General features: G+C 44.1%; 2 protein-coding genes across 3 annotated transcripts; one reads left to right on the top strand and one right to left on the bottom strand.

Moving 5' to 3' along the window:
• Positions 1 to 620: 620 nt before the first annotated feature.
• fbxo46 (F-box protein 46) lies at positions 621 to 8,261 on the top strand. Of its 2 annotated transcripts, XM_077723268.1 has the most exons (4): positions 621 to 1,050; positions 2,525 to 2,650; positions 3,763 to 4,388; positions 4,478 to 8,261. In XM_077723268.1, exons 3-4 carry the CDS (start codon positions 3,906 to 3,908, stop codon positions 6,284 to 6,286), a joined length of 2,292 nt encoding a protein of 763 aa, XP_077579394.1. In that variant the 5' UTR covers positions 621 to 1,050; positions 2,525 to 2,650; positions 3,763 to 3,905; the 3' UTR covers positions 6,287 to 8,261. The 2 variants fall into 2 exon arrangements, with proteins under 2 accessions (XP_077579394.1, XP_077579395.1); XM_077723269.1 differs by lacking the exon at positions 2,525 to 2,650.
• Positions 8,230 to 12,543, bottom strand: LOC144200895 (kelch repeat and BTB domain-containing protein 8). The gene is made up of 6 exons (XM_077723270.1): positions 12,321 to 12,543; positions 12,005 to 12,190; positions 11,677 to 11,830; positions 11,494 to 11,572; positions 11,196 to 11,423; positions 8,230 to 11,044 (listed from the first exon to the last, which is right to left on the bottom strand). Exons 3-6 carry the CDS (start codon positions 11,828 to 11,830, stop codon positions 9,550 to 9,552), a joined length of 1,956 nt encoding a protein of 651 aa, XP_077579396.1. The 5' UTR covers positions 12,005 to 12,190; positions 12,321 to 12,543; the 3' UTR covers positions 8,230 to 9,549.
• Positions 12,544 to 12,613: the final 70 nt, after the last annotated feature.

Below are 12,613 nucleotides of genomic sequence, written 5' to 3' on the forward strand. Positions count from 1 at the left end.
GCCAGCCTATTTCTCCCAACTAGTCCTCATGGTGTCAGAAAAGAAAAAATGCATAGGTAGATTAGTACACTGAATACAGATGTGTTATGCTGTGGATGCAGAATGTGTAAACTAGGTGCAATTTAATAAACGATAGGTAAAAAAATAACCAAAAATATTTTACACGGGCACCAGAAACTATTCATGACACCTTAGTATTTTATTACCTTGTGGAATCTAGTGCAACGGTAGGCCAAAATTGCAGTCAAACAATCCCGAAAGACTACGAATCTTTATGATGAATTATTAACGTAACATGAAATAGCAATTTCAATAAGGCAATCCTAACCTTGCCATATCATAAAAATGCAAAACAATGAAATCTAATAGCTAGGATGAGCGTTATGTAACAATGCAGAAAGTCATACTAAATACTACAACACTGCACACTACAACAACAACAACACCTAGCACGCGATAAAGTGTGTATATGTAACATTTTCGTTTTGTGACTGGACAATATTTAGCAGAATTCTGCGGATCGTATCGGTGTGTGCGCGCGTGTATATGTGAAGGTGCGTGTGTGGGGATGGGGGGGGGGGTGCAAGCACCATATATGGGCACACCACCGACTCTAGTTCGCTATTGGCTATCCGCCTTATGCAGCTGCTTGTCAACAAGATGGCCTTCCTCGTCTCTGTCGTTTTGACACTGATTATTTTGGTATCCCCGCGCACATACCGTAAAAGCTTGTGTCACTTCTAAATAGATAGGAAGGCGAGGGTCCGCCTTGAGTCCTAACAAGGTATAGAGTCATCTCGGCTGAGTTTAGGGAAGTGACAAGCCTCGATCGTTAACCGCCGCAACAAGGTTGATTAAGAAAGTACTATAGCTGCTTTCGACGCTAGCCCGAAAGAGCTAGCTTAGCTACGTGGACGCGGATAGTTAAGTCGTGTCACCTGCAATTCCCCTGCACAAACTGGTTTGGTCACCAGAAATACTAAGAGTATAGTCGTCCTTTCGACAATCTAAGAGACGATATGGTTGCTTGTGAAAGCCATCGTTGCTGAGGTAAGAGGGCAAGCGAAATCCGATCGTTCTACTCTATTTATTTTCACCTTCGGAGTGTGCTAGCTCATTTTCAGGTATGTCATGATGTTAAGTTAGCGATCTTGTTAGCTGTTTAGTAGTCGTCTGTTTACCATGCTTATTCAATAAAATACGCATCCAACCAAGCACGATTACTTCGTGACTAAATGCGATTAAAGATTATATATGTGGTAGTGAGACCATGGTTTGTCCTGCGCGGTACCAAACACCACTCCAAAATTAAAACTGAATTCAGATTGAGTAATACTTCATCTTGATTTGCTAAAGTGTTCAAATGCTGTATTTTTTCAGGAATATAGCGTACTCGTACAAAACACCCATCGAACAACATAATTTCAATTTTTATCTTCGAACAATGTATTTACTGACACTATAATACGGTCTACGGAGCACAGTAGCTCATATGACAATAACTCGTTGACTCCCATTGAAAGCGATAGACATCAAAACCCATTGTAATTGAGATCGGTTGGCATTAAATGATCAGGTTTCAGCACCATTGACTCTCATAGACGCCCAACGAAGTTGGACTAAGAGGGTTAGCAGCGATCAGTGATTCCAAGTCCAAATAAAATGGAATCTAATGCTGCCAATGTATCTGCATTTTTATTGTTGTGGGTAGTTGTATGTCAGAGTTACTGCATGTATTTTTGAGAAACTGGTTCAACCAACCTTCAATGGCAGTCAGAGAATTAACACCTGGACAAACATGATGGTTTAAGGCTGTTGTTGAGAATCTGGTCATTTTAAGATGAGATTTTCATAAAATGTAATTGTAATGGTCACTTAGTAGAACATATTGTCTGGTGAGCTGATTGGATTTGAACAGGATAACAGTGAATGTCTCTCCTGTTTGTCTCTCCTTTAACTTATCAAGTGTGATATGACACAGTGGTCCTTATGATTCACAAGTCAAAGTCTAACTCGTAATGTTGACACCCAATTGTACAACCTGTCCAAGACACAGAGACACTTCCATGTACACCTTTCCAGTTGTTGGTTTTTCATATACTTTTCTAGGATGATGACTGGTCTGAATGATGCACTCTGCTATATGGCACAACCGATACCTCAAAACTGTGGGACTATTGACTATACTTCAGTTGCAACCCCCTTGTTTTAAGTACACATGCAGATCTTGGTGTACTATGTTGATGTACTGTCTTGGCAAAATACAATATGAAATATTATGGAAGTGCTTGAGTGCTTCTTCTACAATAATAATATTTTTTTCCTGGTGAAAGAACTGCTATTATGTTAGTAAGTTCTTATGTATTCTTAAGTTTGCATTAATTGCCCATATTTGGTCAAACACAGTTGGTTCTTAGGATATGCTTGTGAACAAATTTCTACATCTGTTCCATTGCTATCCCAAGTGTAATTCGGTAACATTCTATTTGTTGTGACTGAACTTTTTTTGTATGTTTTGCCACAGAACACATGTGCAGCCTTACTGTATGTCCAAAGGTTCCAGTCCTGAAGTGTAGCTGACTGTTTCTATGCTTGGCCAGGATTTGGAGGATTAGTTTGATGCAGAAAGCTTAAACCCAAACCTTTTTCAGTAAGTGTTTCCAATGAAGCATGTGGTTAATGTAGCTTGGTTACTGGGGCTTCTACGGTTTGCTAGTTCATGGAGTGGTGAACATTAATGGCCATAGTGAATGTCATGCATCTTATCTTCATTTTATGATGATTTTGACTTTTTAAAATTAATTAAATTGTTTAATGTTCTCATAGTCTGACAATTCTTGGTTGTTGTTAAACAGCAAATGAGAGCATCGTATTTACCAATGTATATTCTGGTGAAGCCATTGTTTTGATGGTTAGTTGGCTGATTTGGCTGATTTTCATGACAGGTTTGAGATATGATATTCCCGTACTTCATTAGATTTCTAGTAGAAGTTGGTGTTAGCTTTTGTGCAAAGATTGACTGGTGTTCTGAATTTTTTTTATGTTTTTTCATTCTACAGCAACACATGATTACACATACTGTCATCCTTCACCATATTGCGACTTCAACATTTGCAGCTTCGCTATATCGCTGAATGACATCAGTTGCACACTTATCTTCCGTGCACACGCACTTCAGTGTTAGCATCTCTTCAGGCACATTGGGTGTCAACTTGTCATTCAATTCTTGTGTTTGACTGTTGCTTTCAATAAATATCAAGTGGATAAGCTAGTGCGCTTTCAGTGCATTCATTATTGGTAAATTACATGCAAAAATCAAGATAGTAGAACAAGGAGGCTGGAGCAGTTTCACTACTGCCCCACCCCTTCAAATCTTTTCTAAAAATAGGCCCAGCATATGCTTACATGATCCCTGTGTTACCTTCCATTAATCAAGTCCTCTTTGAACTACAAATATTTGGGATGTATATCTGCTCCTCTTGATTGTCTCATTTACTGGATGCGGACACCAATCCTGAAATGGAATCCCTCTTAATTTGGTTTGCAGGACCAACTATTTATGTATTTACTCATTGAATTAAATTGAATTTTCTGTCTTGATAGTTGTAATATTTATTGTATTGATAGTATGTATATTGTCTTTCATGCTTAACTAAAATGACCATCCCTAGTTAAAATAATGGGCCACATGGTTTTAATCAATATTATTTTATTTTTCTCTCAACCTCATTCTTTCTACCTGTCTCTGTCCTTCTACTGCAGATTGTGTACCCGATTAAAGAAGATCTCTGCAGCAGACTGTCCCCCTACAGGTCAGCACTGTGATGTGGATTGGACCATGAACGCATTGCCTTTGGCTGCCTGCAAACCAGCATAGCTGCCAGTATGTTCCAGAGCTCTGCATCATGATGGACCGAGACACCTTCTCCCATATAAGTCTGTGGTGCCCACGCCCGTTTGGCACCTACTCTCAGAACAAAGCCCGGAGTCCTGGCTCAGGCGGTAATGTTTTAGCCGTAGCAGGGACAGGTTCTTCCACCCTCTGCAAAGGTGAACCCACTCCTGTTAGCAGGAGGGCCGGTAACGGAGTTGAAGATGGAGGAATTCTTGTTGCCGTGCAGGAAGATACTGTAAAAGTAGAGGATGTGGGTTGTGAGAACAAACCCCCTGAACCTGAAATTAACTCGAACACCATGACACAAAGCCAGCCTGTTATGCCCACATCATCCCCTTTACCACACCCCTCTTCTGGTACCCAAATGGATGACGGGCGAGTGCTGTTGGATACCTGGTATGTCATTAAACCAGGGAACACAAAGGAAAAGATCGCCTTCTTTGTGGCACACGGGTTTAGTGGGACAGGCCAACCTAGACCTAGCGCCATGAAGGTAAGCTGCGAAAACAAATGTTTGTGTTTTATTGTGAGTTTGGTACATGGGAAAGAATGACAGACTTTTTTCTTTTCTTCCAATCACAGGTTAAAGGTAACTGGGCGACTGACTGCAGTAAAGCAAAAAGGCGAAGAAGATGCTCATCTTCGGACCCTCCAAACCGCACGCATACTACAGGCCCTCACTTAACCCGTGGCTCATCAGAAGCACCCAATTCACCTCCTACGCTCGATCAACCAACAATGGATGGGAGGAATGAAACTGACCTGCTGTCAGTGGCTCAGATGGTTGCCTTGGTTGAGCGGAGGACAGCCATGGCGCTCCAAGATATGGTAGCTGTTCATGAAAACCAACACCAATCCTCTATTACCAGTCAGGAGCAGGGCCTTCAAACTCACCAGCGCACACTACTCCAGAAATCAGAATCGAACCCCACCCATATGGCCTTCATGTCTGACAGTACAAAAGGCCAAGCATCCAAAGAAATCAAGGAATTGTCATCTCCCATTCAAACAGACCAAGAGCTAGAGGAGCAGCAAGAGACATGTCGGGTTGCACAAGCCATCGCACACTTTGAGTCTCAGAATCTGGAGAATCGCCTTCATATGGGGGCCGGTTCAGCTATAGACTTTGCTAATCGAGACCGAGAGCTCAGAGGAGAAGCAGAGTCCAGTCGTGTCGCACCATCTCCACCCCCGACTCACAGCCACAGTGAGGTGAGGATAGCTTTCAGAGTGTCAAACATGGATCCACGTTCTCAGCTAGAGCCAGCAAGTCGTTCACGTTGTATGTTTATGAGTTGTGGAGGTGGGAGTAGTCAAGGGGCAGCCCGATCTAAAGAGAAAATTACCTGTGACCTCTACCAGCTCGTCAGTCCCTCTTCGAGAGACCCGAATAGCCTTCTGTTTGCAGCCACCAAACCAGATGGGGACCTCCATCATTCTGAAAGGCAGACCTGTGGCAGCCCAGAAACAACACAGGAATCTTCTTCCGGGGAGAAAACGTCTGTGAGGGAGCGAATGACTGGCTTTCATGTGGAGGTTGTGGTTACAGGTGCTGTGGACCAATGTGTGTTTTATGGCAAGGACAGTACAGAGAATGTTCAAGAGGAGACAGTATGTTTTGCTATGCCTGGTGGAGGAGGAAATGTTGGAGGTGTACCCACCTCTGCTGACCTCTCATCAGAGGATCCACCTCCAGGACAGCTCTTCTTCTTCCCAGCTCCTCGAGTGTCAGAAGATGAATCAAATGGGTCAGGTTCAGGTAGAGGATCAGGATTATGCTCTTTGGACTGTGCCAAGAGCAGCAGCCCAGCAGCAGGGGTCATGTGTTCAGGAGAGCATGCGCCTCGACCGGACTCCCCGCTAAACAGCGTTGGGGAAGACTGTTCAGACCCATCGTTATGCCGCCTCTACCGGCACGTCTCCCATGACTTTCTGGAAATCCGCTTTCAGATTCAGCGTTTGCTTGAACCTCGCCAGTACATGCTGCTTCTCCCCGACCACATTATGGTCAATATCTTTAGTTACCTACCTACACACTCCTTGGCAGCCCTCAAATGCACCTGTCACTACTTCAAGGTGCTCATCGAAACCTACGGCGTGCGAGCTGTGGACTCTCGCTGGAATCAAGACCCTCTTTATCGAGAGGACCCCTGTAAGCAGTGTAAACGACAATACAAACGCGGGGATGTCTCGCTGTGCCGATGGCACCCTAAACCTTACCACCACGACCTGCCTTATGGACGTTCCTACTGGATGTGCTGCAGACGTACGGACAAGGACACACCCGGATGCCGTGTCGGGCTTCATGATAATAACTGGGTCCAGCACCCTGCCGATGGCTCTCAGCCAATCCGGTCCAAGAGGGAGGTCCGACGAGATGAGGCAAGGTAGAAGAGGAAATATATCACCTTATTTCTTCGACCTAACCTGCATCAATTCTACTCGAAAGATGAGGATGGAAAAGGAGTACAAAGACCAATTATCACTCCAGGACACTCTTTATTCCACCTTATGTTTAGTGGTGGCTCTCTGCATTGAGGGGAGGAGTAAAGAAGGAAAAGAGGTGTGTCACTTCATGCCTTTTTTTTTTAATTTGTTTTTGTCCGGTCCGACAGACTTTCTCTCCAACCTCTCTATTCCTGTGTGGCACTTTTTCAAGTGTTGGGGTCTCATCTCGCTGCTGTTCATTTGCCCCCTTCTCATGCCTCTTGCGTGTCAGGATTACTGTTCAGACCTCTACATTGGAGGTTATCTGACAGTTCCTGTGACAACTCTGCAGTGTGTTTGATTGAGATTAGCATTAAGTGACAAATAGAAATGTATCATGCCCGAGGGCCTGGTTGTCGTCTCACGCGGTCATTCGGCAGAGTGCAGCCGACTCATTAAATGAACTGTACTGACTCTAACATGCCAAACCATTCAGTGTGGAATGTTCAGTGTTGATACAGAAATGTGATTGTAAAAGACAAACTTGATAGTCCAACATATGAGTTTTGTCCTGCGCCATGCATTTCTATTTCTCTGAATGTGCTGTATTTATTGTATGTCCACCCTGATAATGCTGCTGAAACCATTGGCTGTGTCACCGATGGTATTTATCAAATAGCCATACCATTGGTTAACAGTCTCCCATACGTGGGACATGTCTTTTGTTTTTTGTTGTTTTTTTTAATGTATCAAGCATACTTTAGCTGACAAAGCCATGAACAGGATAAACAAAGTACTACTTCTGGGAGATACAATGTATAGATCAAGATAAGTGGGATATATAAATATATATTAAAAAAAGGAATACATTACATTTTATGATATGACTGACTTGCTTGCCTTTTTTATGGTGGTTGGATTTTGGAGGTGTGTAAGAATGTTTGCTGTTCTATTGTATTATTGGACCATGCTCCTTATCAGTCCCCCTTTTCACAAACAAGAAAGAATGCTTTATTGTTTTAATTGATCAATGTTGAAACTTGTCCATCTTTTTTTCCTCCTCTGTCTTCTAATTTGGCAAAGGGTTGTGTTGGCCAATGGCGCCAATTCTTTTGTTAAACCTACTAACAAGACCACAGAGACGCTACACACCAGCTCCAGCCTTAACCCCAATTTCCCCCTCTCTTATTCTCCTGCAGGAGACTTGAGGCATCAGATACCTCACAAATGGTCAAGAGTTATGAAGGTTTTCACCAAAGCCTTGTTTTTAGAGGCTTGAAAGACTTTTAGGACACAAATAGTCCTCCGCTCTTTCTCTGCTGCTTGTTGATACCCATCCTAGCTTGCTGACTGACTGGACAATATAGACCCCTTCACCCTTGGTAAACAAAAAAAAGATGTGATTACAATGTGCGTGCAGCTTTGGCTTAGAAAACATGACAGTACACAGTGTGTGAGTGTGCAAGTTTGTCACTACTATGTGTGAGAGATTGAAAATTACTGTGAAAAACGAATCTTATCAGATGTAAAGCATTTTAAGAACCCTTGTAACATGCAGCTTTGAACTCCTTAGGTGTTTCTGAAAAGAACTGTGTTGTCTCAGATTGAGAATTTTTAAAACTCCTTCCCACTTCTATTCATACTCCACAACATGTTGATATCTTGGAAACTGTGTCAAAAGCTATACAAACTTCCCGTGACCCACCAGATTTTCCCGTCCACTCATGTTACCTCCAGACCTTTTTTTTAGCCAATGCTGCGCGCGCAGAATTTGATGACGTCAATGGGTAAGGGGTCTATAGTGATCTCTGCACGATGGTGGGACAATGTTTTGGTAGTCACAGGAGAGACTTGTAGTTTCCAGATATGTGCAACTTTAATGGGGACTTTTGGCTTATAATATAAAAAGTGATGATTAAAACTGGAAATCCATAATTTACCTGGTTTCTGTGGTATTTAATTCATGCATTTCAACTATCACATACATTTCACAAATAGTGTAAATCTCATATTTTTATTTTTTAACCCTTTCATTTAGAATTATTTCTATTACATTTAAAAAAAATACTTGAATAATTTCTCTTCCTCCCCAAACAAGGATACTTCTTTATGAGGATATTTATAAACTAGATACATTTATCAATTTTGAAAGTGCTGTGAACTAGACCCTGCCTTTAGTACATAAATATATTTGATTGTTTTTTTCAGTAGAGTCCATCCATAGCTATTATCATAGATACTAATTGACATTGAAGCACTTATAGTATTTGTATCATAAGTACAATAAATAGTGAATGAATAACAATTATAGCTACATGTGTAAAACCAGCTGTTGTTTTATTCCAAAATGGCCTAGAGGTACAAAGCACAACTAAAGTCATTTGCACAAACTGATTTGAATGTGCAACGTTCTTTGCTGCATCACTAGATTTCAGTGTGAGAAGATGAAAGTACATTCAAGTGCATTAAACATAGTTTTGCAACGTCATCTGTTTGTACACCGTGGGAGGGCTGTCCAAACAATTCCGCATTGGGTAGCATGGGTGGGTTTCATTCCAATCAATCAAGAGAAAACCTATTCCCCAATCGGGGATTTTGCATGAGTAATTAATTGAGTGCAGTCAGATACTACTTATTTCAGCAGAAACTTCACTGGTTAACCCGGCAATGCTGGATGGGTTGCAATCAAAACCTGCACCCAAAGTGGCTCTTAAAGGAGGCAATGTGTGAAAATGGAAAAGACGGCGCCAGTGTAATTTAACATGTAGTGAAAAAGTTTGCTCCTCAAATGTGATGTTTTTACCATTATCTTAATCCCCCGAAAATGCATCAGGGAATGCTGGTTGTGAAATCACAACCAGAATTGATTTATCTCTAGTGATCGGTCGCAGAGCACTCATGCAGAAACCCGCATTTCATTTTGGCTGTGACAACTTCAGTTTGTAGATTTTTTTTTTGTAGGCAGGACCAAGACAGCTGAGAAAGGAAAACTAATTAGGATTTAAGTCCAGTCATTTTTGTTGTGGCTTTTTCTTCAAAATATGGTCTGCAATCATTTTAAAGTCACTTGTTTTACTACTTCATAGCACCTGTAAGGACCGCATTGAACACCAGTAATCTATGGTGTGTTTGCAATCAGACATCAGTGAACTGTTAGCAGTTGAAGCCTGGAATTCATCTGTAGGTGCTGAAATGCCGTGGCTAAAGTGCGAACGGATCTTGTCGAGCTACTCGTGCAGAACACAGTTCTCTTTGGCTCGTCTCAGTCTGAACTGGATGTGCTTTTTAGGGAACTTTAGAGTGGTGCACCCAAACTGACTGACCCCACCTGTGTCCCCAGGGAGTTTCTCACGTCTCTGCACCCAACTACGCCAGCCAGGCTTCCAACAGTACACACTGTCATAGAGGCGGGATCCGTTTTCTCCTCCCAAAACATAAATTCTCCGTTTCCACCTGGCCACTCCCCCAGCAGCAATCCGGCGCGGTAGGCCGGGGAAAACCACAGGGCTCACTGCTGTGTCGCTGCCCCCACCCGCCCCTGTACGCTGCTCTGCGGCAATCGCTCCCCCTCCTCCCGTCACTTCTCGCTCAACGCCAAATGCCCTACCTTCCCTGAAAAAAAGTACCCTCCCCGTGGCGTCTAATGTCTCAAGATTAGTGTAGTTCCCATCTAAAAACTTGGAATTATCCCTGACATACCCGCCGATGGCACAGACTCCTCCTCGCACTGCTACACCTCCAGCAAGACAAGTGGCACCTGTATCCAGAGGCACTCGGCTCCAGCAGTTGGTCTGTGTGTGGTAAATAAGTACCCCCGAGTGGACCGCAGCCCGGTTCTGATCAATTGTGGTTCCGCCTAATAGATAGAGTCGTCCACGCAAAGCTGCGCAGGCAAAGGCACGCAGGGGCAAGGGCAGCCGCGGACCCGGTGTCCATCGAAGTGTAGCCAGTTCCAGGGTCTCACAGGAATCCAGTAATGCAGAGCGATTGCTCCCCCCTAAAGCATAAAGCAATTGGCCACAGCCCAACAGGCCCAGCATACACCGAGGTATGGCCATGGAAGGGCGTTCTGTCCATCGGTCCAACACGGCGTCGTATTCGTGTACAGCTGAAGAAACTGTGCCCGTCCTCAAAATCCCCCCTGCCACAAAAAGCCTTTCGCCCACAGCTGTACAGGCGGGACTCACCAGTGAGACCAATGGCGCTAGTTTTTCCCACTTTCCTGTCCGGGGGTCAAAGCAGTCTGCAGTGTAGCTTTGTGCGTCTTGCTGGTCATCTTCTATTTGTGTCAGGTCCACGCACACTATTTTTTTCTCAAACATTCCCTCCCTAGGCCGTAGGGGCCCACCAAGGCCTTCGCCAGCTGCTGCAGGGCCCAACTCCTGGCTCAGTCGTCTACTCTCCTCCTGTGACAGCAGGCCCGGACGGAGGTGATGAAGTAGTGCTGGCATATGGGCATAGCGATCCAACGGATGGTGTTCCGCCCAGCGCCTGGCAGCATCGTATACCTCGGCTTCAGAGTCTACGCCTAAGCGGTCTGAACTCAAGAGGCTTCCTAAGGTGCCTCGGTCAAGCAGGAGGAAGTCTTTATGGCGGGACACGCGTGGGAAATGATGGGCCACGAGCCGGAGGGAAGCACGAAGCAATAGCTGGTCATGGTGAGATCGCGCTAGGGAGTACATTCCCAGACAGTTGTCCACTGACAGGTGCTCGAATAGAAACCTGCAGAGAATACATTCAGAAATGAAAACGACCTTACTATCAGTGGCTCTTCATTAACATATTGTGATTTCTTTTCAAGAATAGAGTGGTCTCAACAGTTTTGGGTATATACTAGATTAAGTCACGATTAGTACTAAATATGTCACTTCACCTGGAGCATAAGTCCTGTAGAGGCATGACTTGAAGCCGATTGGCTGCCACAAACACATCCTCAGCGACCTCTAGAGAAAGCCCCGCTTCTCCGGTATACACAAACTGGATGACCGTCTCCATGACAGATGGTGTCACTTCCTCTAGTCGGATCTCAGTGAGGCGAGACTCCACTAGAGGAGTGGTAAACATAGCCCTGAAGTATGGGCTCACCGCTGCTAGGAGCACCCTAAACAAAACCGAGGAACATTTGACAATCCAATGAGTTGGCTACAAGTTGTGGAATGTGGCAGGTGTACCTGTGACATAGGAACTTCTTTCCCTCAACAAGCAGGGTGACATCACATAGCTGCTGAGCATCCAGGAGCTGCTTCAGCCCTGAGGATGGGTGAAGAGAATCATCATTAGAACCACACCGAATAGGTATAAAGCGAGGAAAGAACTTAAAAGTGACATGTCGGTTGGTTATATGCCCATCTCACCGACAGTGACGTAGTCTCCCAGCGGAGTGGTGCTCTCATCGGGAAAGTCCTCCTCCTCTGAGTCGCTGTCCGACAACGGCTCCCCTTCTCTTCCATCCCCATCCTGCCATGGCTGGGGGCGCCATGTGACTGTGCCCCCGCGCAAAGCATTCATCTAAAGTTTCAATGCAAACACATACAGAATGCATTATCGGATAATTATGAAGTCAAACTTAAGGATCACCTAGGGAGAGTAATAATAAGGATGGGGGATGGATTTGTTGTTGACAAATTAGATATGGTGATTTCATGAAAGACTATATGGCAAACTGTTTTGATCTCATCCTACCTTAGCTCTTCTTCTCGTTTCCACTGTGAAAGGAGGTTTTATCTCTTTTGAAAAGAAATTTGTGAGGTAGGTCGTAGAAGGCTCGTCCTCACCCGAACACCCGTAATATTTTCACAGGCAGTCAGCACTTTGCTGCACCGAAGATCGGGTTCAACTCTGCCGTGATACGCCGGGCCCCGTCATATGCTGCTCAATGATTATTAGGTTTAAAGAGGTCATTGGGGTATACAACCCAAGAAATGTAAACTGAGTTCGGGTCCACCCGGTTGCACTTGTCATGTCAAAAGGGATCACCTTGCGCTTAGTTTCCGCTCACCTGATTGGTCGACCTTTGGCTCGTGACAGTAGCTGCTTTTCATCCACTACTGTTTGGATGTGCACATTAATAGTCCCCAGCTATGCAAATGCAAAAACATTTGCAACGAACAAGCGTACACGCCCGTAGAACTTTGTGTTTCTGCAAATAAATGACTAAGGAAATGTGAATATTTATGTTTCTTCTGCTTCCGGAGTCGTGCTGCCTTTTCGTGCAACTTCAGCGTAGTTGCAATGTATGCGCATCAGGCTTTTCGTAAGAGTGGATCTTCCTTTCATATTCTTACAACGAAT

The sequence above is a fragment of the Stigmatopora nigra genome, chromosome 8 (genome assembly GCF_051989575.1).
Source record: "Stigmatopora nigra isolate UIUO_SnigA chromosome 8, RoL_Snig_1.1, whole genome shotgun sequence".
NCBI classification, from domain to species: Eukaryota; Metazoa; Chordata; class Actinopteri; order Syngnathiformes; family Syngnathidae; genus Stigmatopora; species Stigmatopora nigra.